Source organism: Lynx canadensis, chromosome D1 (assembly GCF_007474595.2).
Source record: "Lynx canadensis isolate LIC74 chromosome D1, mLynCan4.pri.v2, whole genome shotgun sequence".
NCBI lineage: Eukaryota > Metazoa > Chordata > Mammalia > Carnivora > Felidae > Lynx > Lynx canadensis.
The window spans coordinates 75,049,277-75,068,261 of record NC_044312.2 but is presented as its reverse complement, the minus strand read 5'-3'; the positions used below and the strand labels follow the sequence as shown (position 1 = coordinate 75,068,261).

Genomic DNA, 18,985 nt, shown 5'->3' with positions numbered 1-18,985 from the left:
GTTTCCCGCCTCTCGCTCAGCCGGGGGCCGTGGAGGGAGGAGCTGAGCTCCCGCGCAGAGGGGAGGGGGCGAGCGAGGGGGAGGGGCGGGGATACCGTGGTTCCGGGCGCGGGTTTGCCCGCGCTCAAGCCCCGCGCAGCCAAGGGGCGGTGCCGGCCACGGTCCGGCTTTCCGCGCCAAATTTTTAAATCGAAGGCGGAAGGTCCGGACCCGCCCCTGGCGCCACCAACCAATCGCAGGCCCGCGTCCAGCTCTCTGATTGGTTAGGAATCGTTGCCCTGGGAACGGCGAGGATGCTGTCCGGGAACTGCAGGGCTGGTGGCGCGCGGACTGGGCCCGGGGGGAGGGGTAGTTGGCTGGGCGGAGGGGGAAGTGCGCGGGGCGCGGAGCGGGTGGCGGCCGGGGGACTGTACCTGGTGGCTTTACTGAACCAATGCAGCCTCCTTGGTGAGATCCAACATCGTGGCGTGAACGCGCCACCCGAATTGAGAGTACACCGCGCCTTTCATCTTTAAGGATGTCCTAAAAAGAGAATAAGTCTTAATCATAAGGCGCTCTTTAAATACCCGGAGTATGTTCGGAACTTAAGAACTGAATTTGGAAGTTTCCCATCAAGCTATTTCCCAAGTCTTTACTGCTGAGCCTGTGCAAGTGTGTGTCAGGGGAAAAGTTCAGGCATCAAGATGTACACTTTTATCCAGATGCTTGGGGACGTGTCTGCTCAGCCGGAAGCAGGGCTGGGACGCTGGCTCCGTCCCCAACCCTGACCTGTGAACAGGTGGGTGTTAGTGCTTGCTACAGTCCTTTTCGGTGGGGTCTGGAGAATGGCGTGCCGTCCCTGAAGGTGGGAGAAAGCTGTCACTGGAAGTTCTGTGGTTTGCTTTGAGTCTCATGACAGTGGATCGGTTTGCTGAAGGAATTTACTGGCATTTGATGGGAGTTCTCTGCCCAGGAGCGTGATCTCTGGTCGGGAATAAAATGTAAATGTAATTTGTCATTTTTTCGTTAGTCTTTGTTTAAGTGGCCTCTGGTGTCCATGAGGGAATATTCAGCCGATCTCCTGGTTTTATTTTTCTTTAACTTTTTCTATTTCCTTTTCTTTTTAAGGATATTAAACGTTTTAATAGAACTGATTGAACTACTTAAACCATCAGGGTGTTGGGAGCAACTCCAGTTTTTCATTTTTAAAGAAACTCTAAATGTATGAGAAATTTACAGAATGGAGAATGAAAAGGTACCTTTTTAACTTTAGTATTCATCCTCGCAGTTTTAAAAGCAATGCCATCCTGATTTAACCCTATGGTTTTCCCATATCCAATATCTTATTAAAGCTACATCCCTTTTTAGTTAGCTTCTATAAAAACCCAGAAGAAAGGGAAATTTAATTTTTAAAGAAGGGAAGAGTTTGGCCAGAGTTAAGGTAACCCAAAGCTTTTAATAGTTTGATTGCAAATGGAAGTCTCAAAGAAATAAGCAGAGAGAAAAGGTATTTTTTTAAGAATACTAAAATTCGTTAGCTGCATTATGATATTTCTCAGAATTCTTGAACAATTAGAATTTAGAGAGGGCATCTGACGTGATTTGAGATCAGATTTCTTTTTGAGATGATTTTCTACTGAATCAGCAGCTTCTTAAACTTGGGGGCCATAAATACTATTTGTGAGATAGGCATTTTGTAAATAAGAATTGTCAGTAGGGGTGTCTTGATCAGCGTCCAGCTACTGATAGGTTGAAAAATGCAAAGTTCCTAAAAGGTTTAGATACTAGTCAAATGAGAATTGCTATTGTGTCTGATAGTCTGAGGTAAAGGACAGCAGCCTTTAGAGAAATCCCATTCTTGGGTCAGCACCTTTCAGGTGCACCTGCCCAGGAGGGTCCCCCATTGTATTCGTCACACTGATTTCCCTGGAAGAACACCATAGCTGGATTGAGGACATTCAGGTTCAAGGCCTGTGTAACCTCTCTCAGCCAGCCTCTCCTCTTCTGCAGACCAGAATTACATGTAGGATATGGTGAGAATACAAATAGAAAAGCACTTGATAAATCCTAAGGAATCACGGACATGTTAAACAGCTCCATTAATCTTTGTTCCTAAAGTCACTGAGGAATTAGTGAGTCTCTGTGTTCTTTTACTTATTGTCATTCCAAGCATTTCCTTTAAAATAGCGATAGATAGAGAGTAAGAATGTGTGAAGTCCCCAGTGTCCAAAAGTGGAAGAAACATAGTCTCCATTACTCTTACTTGTGAACTGCTATTCATTTACCATCATGTCTCAGTCGCAGTCCTGCCTCTGCCAGGAACCATAACTAATTTTATCTTATGGGGCCCCATTTTTCCTTCTATAAAGTGAGAAGGGTAAATATTGTAAGAGCAGACTTTCTTTGCTCATCGGCACTCTGGGTTTTGCTCCCTTCTAGCTTTTGCCTGTAAGTATGACCATATGCCAGCCCTCACCCTGGTCTCCTTGGCTTTCTGACTCTTCCACATCAGTGGTGTTTTACTGAGCACTCAGTGTATGGAGCCATGTGCCAGATGAGACACACACAGATGAATGGGACATGGTTTCTGCCATGTAGGCCTTTACTTATTGCAGTGTTGTGTGTAAAAGTCACTTTGGGTCATTTAAAATTAGCAGTCCTATTAGAGGAAGCTGAGTGAAAGGTGTATGGGAACGCTTTATACTAACTGCAACACTATTCTAAATCAAAAATGATGTCAAAAAGGTTTTAAAATTCTGCCTTAAAGGTTTTTTTGTTCAATTCTTGGAACATAGGATGAACTACAAAATTAAAAATGGGAAATTTAGCTAGTAAAAAGGACAGTAAGTGTCAAGTGATCATTGGGATAGTTACTAATTTAATCGGCCCTATAACCTCATAGGCACTTTTCCCTTGACAATATTTTATTTATTGTACAATTTCTAGAATCGAAAGCTGTATGATAAATCCTGTTTTATGGTGGATTTAATTATTTGCTTGTTTTAAACCAGGAAAATCTCTTTTTTGAGCCACATAAAAGAGGACTAATGAAAACACCTCTGAAAGAATCCACTGCAGCAAATATAGTGTTGACAGAGATACAGCCTGACTTTGGCCCTTTGACCACGCCCACCAAGCCCAAGGAACTCTCCCAGGGAGAACCGTGGACACCAACAGCCAACCTGAAAATGCTCATCAGTGCCGTGAGCCCCGAGATACGAAATAGAGATCAGAAAAGGGGGTTGTTTGATAGCAGAAACGGATTACCTGAGGCCAAAGATTGTTTGCACGTAGGTTTGCAAAAGGCTGGGAGGAGGCTGGTGTGTGTGTGTGTGTGTGTGTGTGTGTGTAGGAGCAGGGAGGAGTAGCTATTACAGAAGTGCCAGCAATATGAAGCATCGACACCCACAGACTTATTAGCCTGCTTCGGAGCACAGGACTCCATCAAATATAGCACTAGGAATCCTGAGCCTTTGACTTATTTCAGCACAAGCCTCCTTTTTCGATCTGCCACACAGTTTACACTGGCTCCCACCTTTCTACCCCCAGTTTTGCAGCTGTTGAAGCTAAGCGTGTTAGCCGTCATGGGCAGATGACCCTAATAAATCTGTCCAACTCTATTTCCGATTCAGACATGATTTACCTCTTCTTTTGTAGGAACACTTATCTGGAGATGAATATGAGAAATCCCAACCAAGTCGAAAAGAAAAAAGTTTAGGATTGTTGTGTCATAAGTTCTTAGCACGATACCCTAACTACCCCAACCCTGCTGTGAACAATGACATCTGTCTTGATGAAGTAGCTGAAGAACTTAGTAAGTATGCAAAGAGCTCACCATTTAACCATATAACCATTTCAGGTTAATAATTAAAGTGACTTCATGGACTTACTCCTTCAGACCCACGCTCATCTAGCCAGTGTTCTTAACGACACAGATAATGCCACATGGAAATTATAAATCTCTGAAGCCTTTTATTTAGTTATTATTTTTTAATGTTTATTTTTGAGAGAGAGACACACAGAGTGTGAGCAGGGGAGGGGCAGAGAGAGAGGGAGACTCAGAATTTGAAGCAGGTTCCAGGCTCCAAACTGTCAGCACCTAGCCCAATGCGGGGCTGAATTCACGGACCGCAAGGTCATGACCTGAACCCGTCAGTCACTTAACCTACTGAGCCACGCAGGTGCCCCTCTGAAGCCCTTTTAATTTAAGAATAAAGGCAGGGGTGCCTGGGTGGCGCAGTCGGTTAAGCGTCCGACTTCAGCCAGGTCACGATCTCGCACTCCGTGAGTTCGAGCCCCGCGTCAGGCTCTGGGCTGATGGCTCGGAGCCCGGAGCCTGTTTCCGATGCTGTGTCTCCCTCTCTCTCTGCCCCTCCCCCGTTCATGCTCTGTCTCTCTCTGTCCCAAAAATAAATAAACGTTGAAAAAAAAAAAATTCAAAAAAAAAAAAAAAAATAAAGGCATATAGTTTCCAACTTCCGTGAGTTTTCAAACAGAAGTAAAAAATCACAACGGAGATTGCTTCTGGTTGCATTTCAAAAGCTCTGAAGCTGTAAAGAAAGACAACATTGTTTGTTTGTTTGTTTGTTTGTTTTTTGAATGTTTATTTATTTTGAGAAAGAGTGGGGAGGGGCAGAGACAGGGAGACAGAATGGGAAGCAGGCTTCCAGGGCAGAGTCCCACACGGGGCTGGAACTCAGGAACGAGCCAGGAACCAACGGTGAGAGCCTGTCGTGAGCTGCAGTTCAACACTTAACCAACTGACCCACCCAGGCGCCCGAGAAAGGCAACATTGTTTTATGACTTGTTTCAAAAACAGCTACAACTTTGAACTTTTGTCTGCACTCTCTGGGCTCCCTGGCTCTCTCCTTGAAGAGCTAGGCTGGAGAATGGTATCTTCCTGGTTTGTGATGAGCCTGTTCTGTGAGTAGAAGCAGGGCTTTAGCATCGCCTGCCACTCGGCACGATTCTGAGGACAATACGTGTTGGTGTTTGGCAAGTTACTGTGATCCTCCTACCCCCTTTATTCTTGTCTTCATAGACTTGAATCTAGTTACAGCTAGAAAGGGGTCTGTGGTAAACTTGGGATACTTTTGGAGTCATGAAAATCTCAGAGTCTGAAACTGAAGAGATAGGAAGGATATTTTAATATATAGCTGTCACTCCAGGAAGAAAGTTTTGCTCTTCGGATGCGTGTTTATAAATACTGACTTGATTTCCTATTTTAAGAATAGCCGTTTAGATTCATCTAGTCACACACACTTAATTGTAGCTTTGCAGGCTGTACTTTTAATTCAGCAGGTAGCTGTTGATCACCTACTGTGTGCCAGGCAATACTGTAAAAGCTTGGGATAACATCAGTGGATAAAAAGAATAACACCCTGGGGTGCCTGGGTGGCTCAGTCAGCTAAACATCCAACTCTTGATTTCGGCTCAGCTTATGATCTCATGGTTTCTGAGTTCGAGCCCTGTGTGGGGCTCTGCCCTGGCAGCCCAGAGCCTGCTTTAGATTCTCTGTCTCCTTCTCTCTCTGCCCCTCCCCCGCTAAATAAACATTTTTTAAACAAAGAATAAAATCTTTCCTCCTGTGGAACCTACTTTATAGCGGGGGGAATAGATGAGTATGCAAAGGACAGATAAGGAGAGATCATAACAGATATGCAAAGCACATAGCAAGCAAGGTATAATAACATGTTAGGAGGTGATACATGCTGTGGGGAAAAATAAAATGTAGAACAGGGTAGAGGGGGACCAGGAGGGCTCGGAGTGTGTTTTTGCAATGTTACATTAGGTGGTCAGGTCAGGCCTCATTGAAAGGGTGACATCTGAGCAAGAACTTGAAAAGATGGAAGTGAGGAGTGATGAGGGCATCTGAAAGAGGGATTCCAGGCAGAAGGAGGAGCCCAGGAAAAGGCCTTCAGGCAAGGGCACATCTGGCAGGTTCCAGGAACAGCAAGAAATCTCAGTGCTTTGTACCTATTCTATGACAACTGCCTGTGTGTGTGCACATGTGTGTGTGCATGTGTGTGCACACACGTGCTTTGAAGAGTAATATAAAAAAAAACCAGCTTGTAATGTGTGGGGTTTAGAATATTAAAAGACTTGGTTTTGTCATTTACTGGCTCCGTGCCTTGGCCTGGGCTACGTAGCAGCCTGAGCCCCCTTCCCTCATCATTAAAGTGTGAATAATAATACCTGCCTCACCAGTTTAGGATAAAAATCTCCTAAAGCTGTATGGCACAGAGTAGGTCCTCAATAAATGTTACCTTTCCAATTCCTATTATCGTTATTTACACGCTATGAGAGCAGAAACGTGTCTGGCTCGTCCTTACGCTCTTTGTTGAGTGTAAGTAGAATTGTGTCATCCAGACCCGCTGACTCATAAACCGTGGAAGAAAAAGTTACTCAGTTCTCTACACGTTGCAAAACCTGATCCTCGTTATGTACCGTTGCTCATTCTTCGCAGATGTTGAGCGGCGACGCATTTACGATATCGTGAATGTCCTGGAGAGTTTACACATGGTGAGCCGCCTGGCCAAAAACAGATACACTTGGCACGGGCGACATAATCTCCACAAAACCCTGGGGACTTTGAAAAGCGTCGGGGAAGAGAACAAGTATGCCGAGCAGATTATGATGATCAAGAAGAAAGAATACGAACAAGAGTTTGACTTTGGTAAGACCATCAGCCTAGAGGATCATGTCATCAAATCGAACACCGGCCAGAATGGACACGCGGACATGTGTTTTGTCGAACTCCCTGGAGTGGAATTTCGGGCAGGTGAGCCATGGTTGGAAGAGCCTGGGCCACAGGGCCCTCCTCCTGGGTCTAAAGAAAATGGTTTCTTAGAGAACGCAGTTCTAAAGCAAATCCTGCCTTTTAACATGCTAAAACGCTGCGGTTGTCAGCTGTCTGATCAGGTTGTGGTATTTTTAGCCCTGTTACTTTAGAAGTCACTTGTCCCTTCATGAATTTTAATTCTCTAATCCTCCTCCTCCTCCAAAGCTTCTGTAAACAGCCGCAAAGATAAGTCTCTAAGAGTGATGAGCCAGAAGTTTGTGATGCTGTTTCTGGTGTCGACGCCTCAGATAGTAAGCCTAGAAATTGCTGCCAAGATTCTAATTGGGGAAGACCACGTGGAAGATTTGGATAAAAGCAAGTTTAAAAGTAAGTGTCAGGACTGCCGTGGGCTTTCGGACCTATTCTCAAACCGTAAAATGTCGCTCAGAAACGTCTAAATGAGCAATACATTGTCAAGTGGGTCTGGAACCCAGATCTCTGCTCTTATAGGGAAGGGTATAAATAACTCTTCTAAAATTGTTCCCAGAAGTGACCTGCAGCCCAGTTGAAAGAATAGGTTCAGCCAGACCTGCTCGAAGTAGGAAAGGGGCCTGGGCTGGGTTCCCGATGCAGAGCTCTGCCCGCGCCTCAGTGACAGGCTTTGCAGGAGCCTCCAGAAGAGGAGAGTGTGGAAAGAAGTGCTCAGCACATGGGAAGGGTCTGCAGCATGCCCACGTCTTCTGGGGGTATCAGCACACCTCCACGTAGGGCATGAGGCTAGCCTGAACAGGGGACCCGCCTGACGAGGGGACCGCTGTGGGGAGTGCCCGGGAGCCATCACACCGACTCCTTTCCCGTTCCTGTAAAGCTGCACTAATCCCATGAAAGTATATTCAGACATCTCCAGGTTGATAGTGTCTCTATAAAGACAAAATTAAGTCGAGAGTAAAGGCAGTAATACTGGCGACTGGCTCGGGAGATGTGCAATTTCAACCCACTACGGATGGGCTGCCTGCTTTTTCTGACTCACCAGACAGTTTTCAGCTCTGCGTTTTGCTAGTTAGTCACAGCCTTGGAAACCATTCCAGGAGCTGTGGATGGGTACTTTGCTGCATCCCCAGGGAATTCAAAACCTTCTGGCATGGCTACGAAGAACAAGGTCAATTTATAATTTTGTGGTATCAAGCTGGAAGTAAAGACCAGTTTCTTGTAATAAAACTTTTTAAGGTGTGTAAGATGTGTAGAATTAACGAATCAGTGATCTGCATATAACATAAGGACAATATAAAAGTTTACAAATTTGGGGGCACCTGGGTGGCTCAGTTGGTTAAGCATCCAACTGTTGATCTCCGCTCGGGTCATGATCTCACGGTTCGTGAGTTCGAGCCCCGCGTCAGGCTCTGAACTGGCAGTGCAGAACCTGCTTGGATTTCTCTCTCTCTGCCCCTCCCGGACTCTCTCTCGCTTTCTCTCAAAATAAATAAACATTAAAAAAATTTTTTTTTTTTAATTTACACATTTTGATGGGTTATAGCACCCTCCATGCTTATGATACTAAATAAATCTCATTGTTATAAACTGTCACAAGTTGCAAAGCAATACATTTATCATTGACGCTTTATTTCTATTTGTTCATAAAATTCTTCTGAATCTTCATTAGAGGATTACCAGTAATGGGGACTTTTTATTAAAAATTCTGGGGGCGCCTGGGTGGCGCAGTCGGTTAAGCGTCCGACTTCAGCCAGGTCACTATCTCGCGGTCCGTGAGTTCGAGCCCCGCGTCAGGCTCTGGGCTGATGGCTCAGAGCCTGGAGCCTGTTTCCGGTTCTGTGTCTCCCTCTCTCTCTGCCCCTCCCCCGTTCATGCTCTGTCTCTCTCTGTCCCAAAAATAAATAAACGTTGAAAAAAAAATTTTTTTTAAAAAAATTCTGTAACATAGTTCCCGATAGGGTGATCTCACAAAGTCATTTTTCCTTTTTCAACCTCTATCATTTCTAAATTCAGTACCAGCAGTAACAGTCTTTTCAATATTTAAAACTATTTTCTTGTTTGAATTAACGCAGTATCACCAGAATAACTTAAAAGAGTCACATTTTTCTCTGCCTGACATTGATGACTAGGATAGCTTTTTGAATATATATGAAGTCCTCAAGAAGCAAAGTCCTTTGATCTTTCATTATTCCATTAAGTGGTATATATCTTTTATTTTCCAGCAAAAATTAGGAGGTTGTATGATATCGCTAATGTCCTGAGTAGCCTGAATCTTATCAAGAAAGTTCATGTTACGGAAGAAAGAGGCCGAAAACCAGCTTTTAAATGGACAGGCCCAGAAATCAGTCCAAATCCCAGTGGTATGTATTTGTTTTCCTTCATTCTTTGCTTCATTGTTTTCAATTAATGTGCGTTGGGAGATGTTCTCCCTTCCCCTTCCTGCCCACATTCCCACATGGAAAGAACATATATAAGTTGTTGGAAAGACAAAGATGAGTGCCAATATGGAAAGTCTGGCTACTGGTTCCATCAACAACCCAAGGGCCAAAACACCTCCAACCCTGTACTCACGAGGCAGAATCTCTGTGCGTGACAGGATCTGAAAAAGTGGAAAGCATCACAAAACATAAGATACTATTGCTTAATTGTTAGGCTGCCCAGTGACCATAACAGAGCCTACACACATCGAGAACATGAAGTGAATTCACTCCAGTATCAATATTCTAGTCTCCATCTCAGCTCCAGGGTTCTGACATTTTATGTTCCATCAAAGATCCCACGCAGAAATGTTTAAAGTAGCAGGAACATGGGCCATGGGGGCAGAGGGAAACTTAGCCTCTTACTGGCTATGTGGCCTTGAACAAGTTACATCTCCAAGGCTGTTTCCTCACCTGCAAGATGGGAAGAAGAGTGGTATCTTTGCAAGGTTATCGCAGTTTTGAATATACATTGACTGTTGAACAATGCAGGGGTTAGGAATGCAGTAAAAAATCTGCATATAACTTTTGACTCCCCAAAACTTAACTACTAATAGCCTATTGTTGACCAGAAGACTTACCAAGAAAATAAACAGTTAAAACATACTTTGTATGTTTATGTATCATCTACTATATTCTTATAATAAAGTATGCTAGAAAAAAGAAAATCTTACCAAGGAAACCATAAAGGAAGATACGTTTACAGCACTGCACTGTAAAAAATCTGCATATATGTGGATCTGCAGAGTCCAAACCTGTTCAAGAGTCAACTGCCATCTCAGAGAGAGGTCCTTTGGTGCAGGGGATTCAGAGTGCAGGCTCCAGGGCCAGACTGATGGGCTCATATCCCAGGTCCACGTTGTACTAGCTGAGAGAGCAAGGTCAGTTGATGAATGTCTCTGAAATGGGGATGCATTTCCTAAGAAGTACCTACCTGGTGGAGTTGTTGAGAGTGTCTTCGTCCATTCAGGCTGCTATAACTGAATACCATACACTGGGTGGCTTATAAACAACAGAAGTTTATTGCAGTTCTGGAGGCTGGGAAGTCTTGCGAGAGCCTGCTATCTAGATGGCTGTCTTCTCGTCATAACTTACACAGCAGAAGGGACTAGAGAGTGTTGTGGGGCCTCTTTTATAGGAGCACTTACTCAAGAAGGCTCCACCTTCATGACCTAAGCACCTCCCAAAGGCCCCACCTCCTAATGCCATCACATTGAGGGTTAGGATTTCAACCTGTGGACTTGAGGGGACCCCGTTATTCAGTCCATAGCAGTGAGAGCCACCATATTTCATCAGGGTAGGACTCCACTGACTATAAGATGCACAATTATATATATTAGTATATATATATATTATATATATAATAAGAAAGAGAAACCACTAATGATTACACTCTAGCACACCACTGGTTGGCTGTAAGATGCTGTGGGTTTCAGAGATGTTGAGGTGTGAAATCTTACCTCAGAACTCCATTAAAATAAGATTAACAAGGTTTTGTACAGAAAGCCCTTCAGACAGTGTCTATCCCAGAGCTGGTGCTCTATAAATGTTGCTGCTTTCATTCCTAAAGATCATTCTCGACCTACACTTTGACTTCATCTCCTACGAGGAGGCCGAGCCAGCCGGGTTTCGACCCCCTGCCCTTCTCTCTTTCAGGACGTGGCCAAGTCCTTCCTTTCCCCCATTCCGATCTAGAAGTGAAGCGGCCTTCAAAAGACAACTGTGCCAAAAACCTCTTTTCCACGCGTGGGAAACCAAACTTCACTCGACACCCATCTCTGATCAAACTGGTTAAGAGCATAGAAAGTGACCGGAGAAAGATAAATTCTGCTCCCAGTAGCCCCATCAAGACAAGCAAAGGTATGTTTTCGGTTACATCAGGCTCTGCTCTGAAGAATTCCTTTTTATCTGATTTTTTTTTTTCACTTACTTGATCCCTACGGTACTTGTTAGAGATTTGTTTCAATACCCATATACCCCGATCCACTCACTTGAAGCCTAACCCACGTATGAATGAAAAGACGAAAAATAATTGGTGGGTTTTAATGGTTATGTGATTTGGAAGGGAGGTGCGTGTTTTCTGTTCCTTTGACTTCAATGATGTTTTATCTGTATGAGCATTCCTTCTTTTGCTGTGACCAACACCACCGCCCCCCTTTCTGTTTTATCAGCTGAGAGCGCTCAGAATCCGGCACCCTTCCCAAGTAAAATGGCTCAGCTCGCAGCTATTTGCAAAATGCAGTTAGAAGAGCAGTCAAGGTAGGTTAGTAACACTCTTTAGTAGCAGGATGAATTACTTTTACGTTGCATCGTTAGGATTACTTGCTTTACGTAAGAATATGCACCAGCCTTGGAGACTGGTGAGACCGTCTTCTCTATAACTTTTATGCAATCATTGCAGAAGCTACCTGCTTGTTTCATAAACGCACGGCTACAATCTGGCCCAGTCTTAGAACATTTTAGAGAAGATGTGTTTCCACTGTGTCATATTTTACATCTTGTCTTTTAGCGAACCCAGCAAGAAAGCGAAGGGACAGCTGGAAAGATGCGGGCACTGCAAACCAGTGTCTCCTCTGCACACCCCAGCAAACGCTGAGCTGGAACTGACGGCCCCGCCCCTCATCCAGCCCCTGGGGGTGGTCCCCCTCATCCCCAGCCCATTGTCACCCGCAGTGCCCATGATCCTACCTCAGGCCCCTTCAGGCCCGTCCTATGCCATCTACCTGCAGCCTGCCCACGCCCAGACCGTGACGCCACCCCAAGGCCTGAGCCCGACAGTCTGCCCCGCCCCCTCTTCTAAAGCTACAAGATCAAAAGACTCCACAGATGCCACCACCGAGAAGGCAGCCAATGACGCCACCAAATCCGGTGCCTCCACCAGGCCTGGAAGCTTGCAGCCAGTGCCTGAGAGACCAGGTGCGAAGAACCGAGACAAGGAGCCTGCTGGAGAAAGAGGCTCAAAGAGGGCAAGCATGCTCGAGGACAGTGGTTCCAAAAAGAAGTTTAAAGAGGACCTGAAAGGACTTGACAGTGTCTCCACAGTAAGTACAGCCCCGAACCGTGTAAAGCTTTAGGAAGTGCACAGTTGATTAGAGGAGAATTTGGTAGCTTGTGAAATTTACCAGAGCAAAGAGCAGTTTCTCAGAAGACAAGGTTCTGTTCCTTAGTGTCCCATAATCCAAACAAAGCCCCAGACAGCTAATCCCCTGACGGGGATGACGGCAGGGACATTTTTAACCTTTGGAGGAAGGGATTATTTGCTCCCTTTTTAAAGCACCACGGGTGGTTGTCCTTAAGTCTGTTGCTGTGTCACATACTGGAATGCAAACAGCTGTCACGAAAGTCTTAAATAATTTACAAGCAGACGTAACCCCAAATGAATGGGTGGATGCATAGGGTTCCTGTAACTCCTGCTTTCTGAGTCATTACCTAATGTTTGTTGGATGTCACGTACCTGGCATCTGTTGCCCGGAAGATAAACCGTCCCCTCTGTTTTAACTGTCCACTTAGAATTTAAACCAAAATTTCTATTTTATGTAACAGAAAAGTTCAGCGTATCTTGGCAGATTGTAGGTACACTTGATGCATTGGTTTCTAGAGACTTTGATGTTCCAGGTAATTGTTTTCCCTAGGTGGAGTTAGGTTCAGGAAGGAATTAACATTTATTAGATGCTTACCCATATACCGGGCAGCAGAAGTACTAGGCATTTTTATATAGGCTATCTCATTTTTCTCCCTCAGGACAATTACATATGGAGGACATTATCACCAAATAAACACCACTAAACATGGAGGCAGAAGTTAATCTCTCATTTTGTCCCTGCTATTAACTCAAGTTATTTTCCTTCTCTACATCTTGTTTTTCCACATCTATAAAGAATTTATTCCATGACTTTTTCCTGATCATCTACTGGGTATAAAGCACCGTGCTCTGGATCAAATCAAACCCAGCACCTGCCTTTGGTGACTGTTGCTTTTGAATACTTGCCCCAGGGCCACGTTACAGTTTTTGTGAGGTTAAGTGAATTTATTACATGATAATATACATAAAGGGGCTTGTGATCCTTTTAAGGCACCGTATAAGCTGAAGGGTATTATCTGCAACTGTTGTTATTAAAGAGGCTTTAGAGTTTGTCAAATCTTCCCTGAGGATGGCCTCATGGTAACCGTTCAAAACATCTATTATCTTGGCATACTATCATTTTGCATGTAATATACATGCTAAGGGGAAAATCACAAGGCTTTGGCTTGATTCAATTTTCTGGGAGGTCCATAATCTCTTTGGGCCAATGGATATGATTTAATAATGGTCTCCTGTTGCTCGCTTAGTTATTCAGGATTAGGATTTTCAGTAGATAGATTTTCCGTGTGCCCCTGCTTCTCTTTTCATCTCTACGGCTTCATTTTGACCATTTCTTTTTAGCACAGACTAAGCTGAACAAAGGAAATGAGAGATTTGTGTGTTAATTCATTCAACAAACATTACTAAGAATCTGCACTTCTGTGGGTGGAGAGAAGACAGTTTATAAACAAACACAAATATGTCAGGCAATGACCATAAAACAGGCTGATAGAATAGGAAGAAAGGGATAAGAGAGCTAATGTAGACTGGATGAGAAGCATGCAAGCTGAAATATACCAAATTCATTCAACCTGCTAATTAACAGTTCTAATTAAAAAAAAAAAAAAGGAATTGGCATCTTAGGTTGAAAGATTTTGTGATGAACGTAGTCTGTAGAAAATTGAAAAATAATTATTAGAGTACTATAGGTTTTGCTAAAGATTTGAAAGAATTAAACCAGCCACCAGAGTAACTTGTACCATGAGAGAGTGTGATGAACGGTAGTAAAGAACAGCTACTTGTAAATCGCCTAAATCCACCCATTAAAACTTTCTGTTCCTGCGGCTTTCAAGGAACCAACGAGTAAAGATAGGGAACAGTGCCAAACATGTCAGAAACAAAACTGATAAATAGCAGTGTCGTGAAACACTGTTAGCCTTGCAGATTTGGAATTCGCTGGTTCCCAAGGAAAAGATGGGACCTATTAACAGCTAGATCAAAGTGTAGACTGTTGTTTTGACAATGGTGAGAAGAAAGATCTGAAGGAAGATAAAAAGAGGGCCCCCAGGTTACAAGAGCTGCTTTTAGCTGTTGCCAGGCCTGCTCGTGGTAAGTTCAGCCACCCATGCAGGCTCTCCGTTTGCTAAAGTACGGGGGCCAAGCAGGCGTGGTGGGGGGTACACACAACCCAACACTGGCCATTTCTCTTTAGGATATAACTTTATTGCCTGAAGCTTTTGCTCTGTGCCACGAGGGTCTCCAGTATGAACTAGTCAGTTCTCTTTTCAACTATAGTTGTTGAACTCTGGCGCCCTGCCCTTCGGTTGGCGCGTTATAAGCGTGCTTGGTATCACCGGAACCTAAAGTGCTAGGAAGAATACATCTGCAGTTGTATAATTACTTTATTCTAAATCAGGGGTCAGCAAACCTTTTCTGTAAAGAGCCAGGTAGTAAATATTTTTGGCTCTGTGGGCCCTATGGTCTCCGTGCTGCCTATTCAGCTATGCCATTGTAAAAATAGAAGAAAGCAGGTATGGACAGAACACAAATGAATGGGCATGGCTGTGTTCCCATACAGTGTTCTTTACAAAAGTGGACAGGAGGCCAGATTTTGGCCCAGGATTTGGCAGCCCCCTTCTCTAAATCAACATTTCTTAAAATGTTTTCCTTGAATACCAATACTACCAAAAGTTTAGCTGTTAAATTGCCTGGGAAATGCTACCTGCTGGATGCCCCTCGGGGATTTACAATGCATGCCATCATTAAAGCCCCCCAGGAATTCTCCAGTAAAGACGCCATTTTCCTTTGTTCAGTTAACCATTTCCGTGGCAGGTTGGACCACGATTCAAGTAGGGACAACTTGCATCCCATGGAAGTAGGGTTCCTCGGAACACTCTGGGAAGTTACCACTCTACATAATTCAAGAACAACCATAGAATAATACAGCAATGCCATTATGGCATCCAACGGCATTAAAATGGTTCTGACAGCACCACATCACACCAAAAAGTCTGATAGCAGAACTTAGGGATGTCAGTGGGAGGGGATGTGTTGGGCAGATCCTATCTCTTGACAGGCTGACTGCTAGGTCAGTCCTAGCTTTAGGACGCTTCCTAAGACCACAGATAACATTTAATACACACATGGTTTTCAAAAGTCAGGAATAGAAGGGAGGGATATTGTCTTCAGGGAGCCATATAGCTGGGCCACCCATAGCCCATACCATTGGACGCTTTGGTCCTGATGAGACAACCAACCACTAAGGGATAGGAGTCCTGGAACAGGCACATGGCCATTTTTCTTCCATATTTGTGTGTAAAATAAATCCTTCCTCCTTGTTTTCTAGACCTTGTTCCCATCAGGATACTTAATCCCTCTCACCCAGTGCTCATCCCTGGGGGCAGAGTCTATTCTGTCTAGTAAAGAAAACTCAAGTACACTTTCCCCAAACCACAGGATCTACAGCTCCCCAGTCACAGGTGAGTGTATGTAAAACTATACAAATGTGGGTCAGGCTCAAGTTCACTTAAGCCTTGTAAGCTTCTTGGACAAATGCCTGTGCTTTTAAGATATTTTCCCCCCTTGTCTTTCAGGTGTCATTCCAGTGACATCATCCGAACTCACTGCTGTTAATTTTCCCTCTTTTCATGTAACACCTTTGAAGCTAATGGTCTCACCAACTTCCGTGGCAGCTGTACCTGTCGGGAACAGCCCGGCTCTCACTTCGAGCCACCCCATTCCCGGCCAGAACCCGAGCTCAGCCATTGTAAACTTCACACTGCAGCACTTGGGACTCATCTCCCCCAGTGTGCAGGTGTCTGCCAGCCCCGGAGCCGTTCCTGTGTCTCCAAGAATAGACCCTGTTAGTGTTGTACCAGAAAATGCAGGGACTCAGCAAGGAAGGGCCACCAGGTACGACTCTCCAGTCCCCGGCCAGAACCAACCGAGTGGACAATCAGTTGCTGCGACAGGGGCACAACAGGTGAGAGTATTTCCATTCAGTGGATTTTTTTCCTGGGGTTATTGAGGCTCAAATAATATCACAGGAGATTCGCTTTTGCTTTGCTTCTTTGGAGAGGGGAAGGATGGGAGGAGGAGACTGAAGGCCTAGCTGCCTTCCAAACCCAGGAAGAGTACCCAGAGAGTCCACAGTACCCCCAGCCGATTGCAAACTATGCCAGGCTCCTACCGTGCGATATGCCCTTCCGGTCCAGCCCTCTGAGGCTATTAGGCCATTCCTATCTGTGTGGGTTTGACTTCCTTTTCCTCTTCCTCTCTTTCCGATCAGCCTGTTCCTGTGACACCCAAAGGGTCACAGTCAGTGGCCGAAAGTTTCTTCCGTACCCCAGGCGGACCAATGAAGCCAATGGGCCCATCCTGCATGGATTTCGATGGTGCTAATAAAACCTCCGTGGGAACTCTCTTTGTCCCACAGCGAAAACTGGAAGTCTCGACAGAGGATGTCCATTAATTGACAGATCTGGCTTCATTTAATTTTCTAAAGAGTTGTTTAATGAGAAGATATAATCAGACTGATTTGGAGAACACATTCTCTAAAAATACTGTAAATATGTTGGGGGTTTACTTAATTTCAAAGCAGACACTTTTTTCTCTACACACACATACACACACACACACATATATTTGTACTAAGCCAATTTCAGCCATCAGTCCTATCAGATAAAAGCAAAAAGTTGAACCTCAGGTATATTAACTGCCGGGGGGGGGGGGGGGGGGGGGGGGGGAGGGGGGGAAGGATTCATTGTCTCAGCTGTGCCTATGCTATTATGCAAAGTAACTATATTAAAGTTGACTTCCCTTTGAGTGAATATGTGACATGCCCAACGCCGCATCGTCTTCGACTTTGCACAATGAAAATGCTGTGATGTATAATGTTGTATTTTTAAATAGGAGGGCTATAGCTGTATTTTTTGTAATTTCTTTAATCTGTTCTTGTTGCAATGTGTCCTTTTGTAAAGTTTGCAACAATCCTCAATCAAGTCTATGGAAAAATTATTTATAAACTGTATTTTTAATCATAAATTGTTCAAATTAAAACTTTTCTAAAATATATTTCACATTTTCATTTGGCCAGTTAGGACGCTGTTGGGAGAAAATGAAAACAAACCTCAGAGGCAAGTCCTTGGTAAGGAGAATACCTTCTGGGTTCCTTTAGACCTGCCAAGTGTATAAAATGTTCCCGTGTTCCTCCCCCCTCTTGATCCCCCCCTCACATGGCTCTACTTTCTGGAGTGAAAATGGCTTTGGAGAGGCTGTTGCTTGTCCCAGGAAATGCAGCTAAGTCTCCTGAGCTTTCCACCATGGCCTGGGCACTTAGAAACCAAAGACAGGAGCAGAGGCACTTCCTACCCTGGCCGCGAATGGCCAGCCTCTGGCCCCGTCCCCTGCTGTCTACAGAGGAGGGGGGGCTACAGCTCCAGTCTTACCACACTTTCCAAACAGCCCGACTTCAGGGATGGGAAAACAGCAATGGGGAGTCTAATTTACTCCAGGAACTACCACACTGAACCCCCATGAGCTCTAAGGGAAGGAACGAGCTACAGTGTGTTGTTATGTGTGCATCTCCTTGACCCCTTTGTTATGGGGATGAATTACACCTTCAGAATTGACACAGGCCTTCACTGGTCAGGGTCTTAAAGCATCAGCATGATACCTATTTCGTATATACTTACTATATGCTAGGTACTGCGCTATACATTTTAAAGACCTAGTCTCCCCGAGCTAAGACGATGAGGTCACAGGCTCACAGAGATTAAAGCAGTAAGTCCAGAATCCCATTGCTAGAATACGCTTCCACATGTATGCCTAGCTGCCGTAGTAGGAACCGAGCACACTCCGGGTATTCTAAGCATTTGTAAGGTCATTCCTCTCGAATATACATGTTTTGTTTCTATAACCATGTACAGCGAAGAGAGCACATTTTCACAACGACTTATAGACTCCCCTTCCTTCACACCATTAGAGAACTAATATGAACTATTTCTTCCAGAGTACCTCTGCCTTTGCTTTTATCCTACTTGGGAGGATATGTGAATGGTTCCTGATATAAGAAATGTCTCCTGCCTTTAAGGTGCTTATGATATAGTTGAGGGAGACAGTATGTGCACATGAACAAATGAAAGCATTTCCATGCAGAAGGTAACTTGGTAACTAAGTACCAAAGAGAAGGTAACTTGCCCAATGGTAAATATAGGCAAAAGATACACTTCAGTGGAGGCCACCAGATTCAACTACACCCAGACAACTGTGAAGAGAAACCACCCCGGTCATGGTAGGTCTGAGGCGATGAAGCTCCTTACATCCCCGCTCTCTGCTCTAAAGCTGAACTAGAGGGACTGGAGGCCAGGATTTTGTTCTGCCCCCTTATCAGTTCATAAGAAGTAACCCGCACTGCCCCCCACCCCACCCTGGGACTGAGGTTTAGGGAAATCAGATGCACAGAAAGAATGAGCTGTGTTAGACTTCAAGACTGCTCTGAGGATTGTCCCACTGGGTTCTTCTACTCGGATTCATAAGGTTCCCCCATAATCCCTGCTGCCTGGTGTTCATGCCCTTGAGTGTGGGTGGGACCTGTGTCTTCCTTCTAACTAACAGGATACAGTAAGGGTGATGGTGTATGTGTGGTTATGTGTACATGGTTATGTACTTACATTACTTAAGATTGTAGTGTAACCC

General features: G+C 44.6%; 1 protein-coding gene across 1 annotated transcript; it reads left to right on the top strand.

The window, feature by feature from the left end:
* Positions 1-470: 470 nt before the first annotated feature.
* E2F8 (E2F transcription factor 8) lies at positions 471-17,020 on the top strand. The gene is made up of 13 exons (XM_030333312.1): positions 471-778; positions 1,108-1,234; positions 2,991-3,269; positions 3,637-3,793; positions 6,446-6,760; positions 6,986-7,147; positions 8,974-9,111; positions 10,885-11,088; positions 11,400-11,487; positions 11,738-12,269; positions 15,636-15,768; positions 15,883-16,271; positions 16,578-17,020. The coding sequence occupies exons 2-13, from the start codon at positions 1,220-1,222 to the stop codon at positions 16,758-16,760; spliced, it is 2,595 nt and encodes an 864-aa protein (XP_030189172.1). The 5' UTR covers positions 471-778; positions 1,108-1,219; the 3' UTR covers positions 16,761-17,020.
* The last annotated feature ends 1,965 nt before the right edge of the window (positions 17,021-18,985 follow it).

Bases quoted from the DNA above. Each gene is read 5' to 3' on its own strand.
- E2F8 (XM_030333312.1), top strand. The intron at 3,270-3,636 runs GTAGGTTTGCAA...CTTCTTTTGTAG, and splicing joins AGGCCAAAGATTGTTTGCAC to GAACACTTATCTGGAGATGA. The intron at 15,769-15,882 runs GTGAGTGTATGT...CTTGTCTTTCAG, and splicing joins CTACAGCTCCCCAGTCACAG to GTGTCATTCCAGTGACATCA.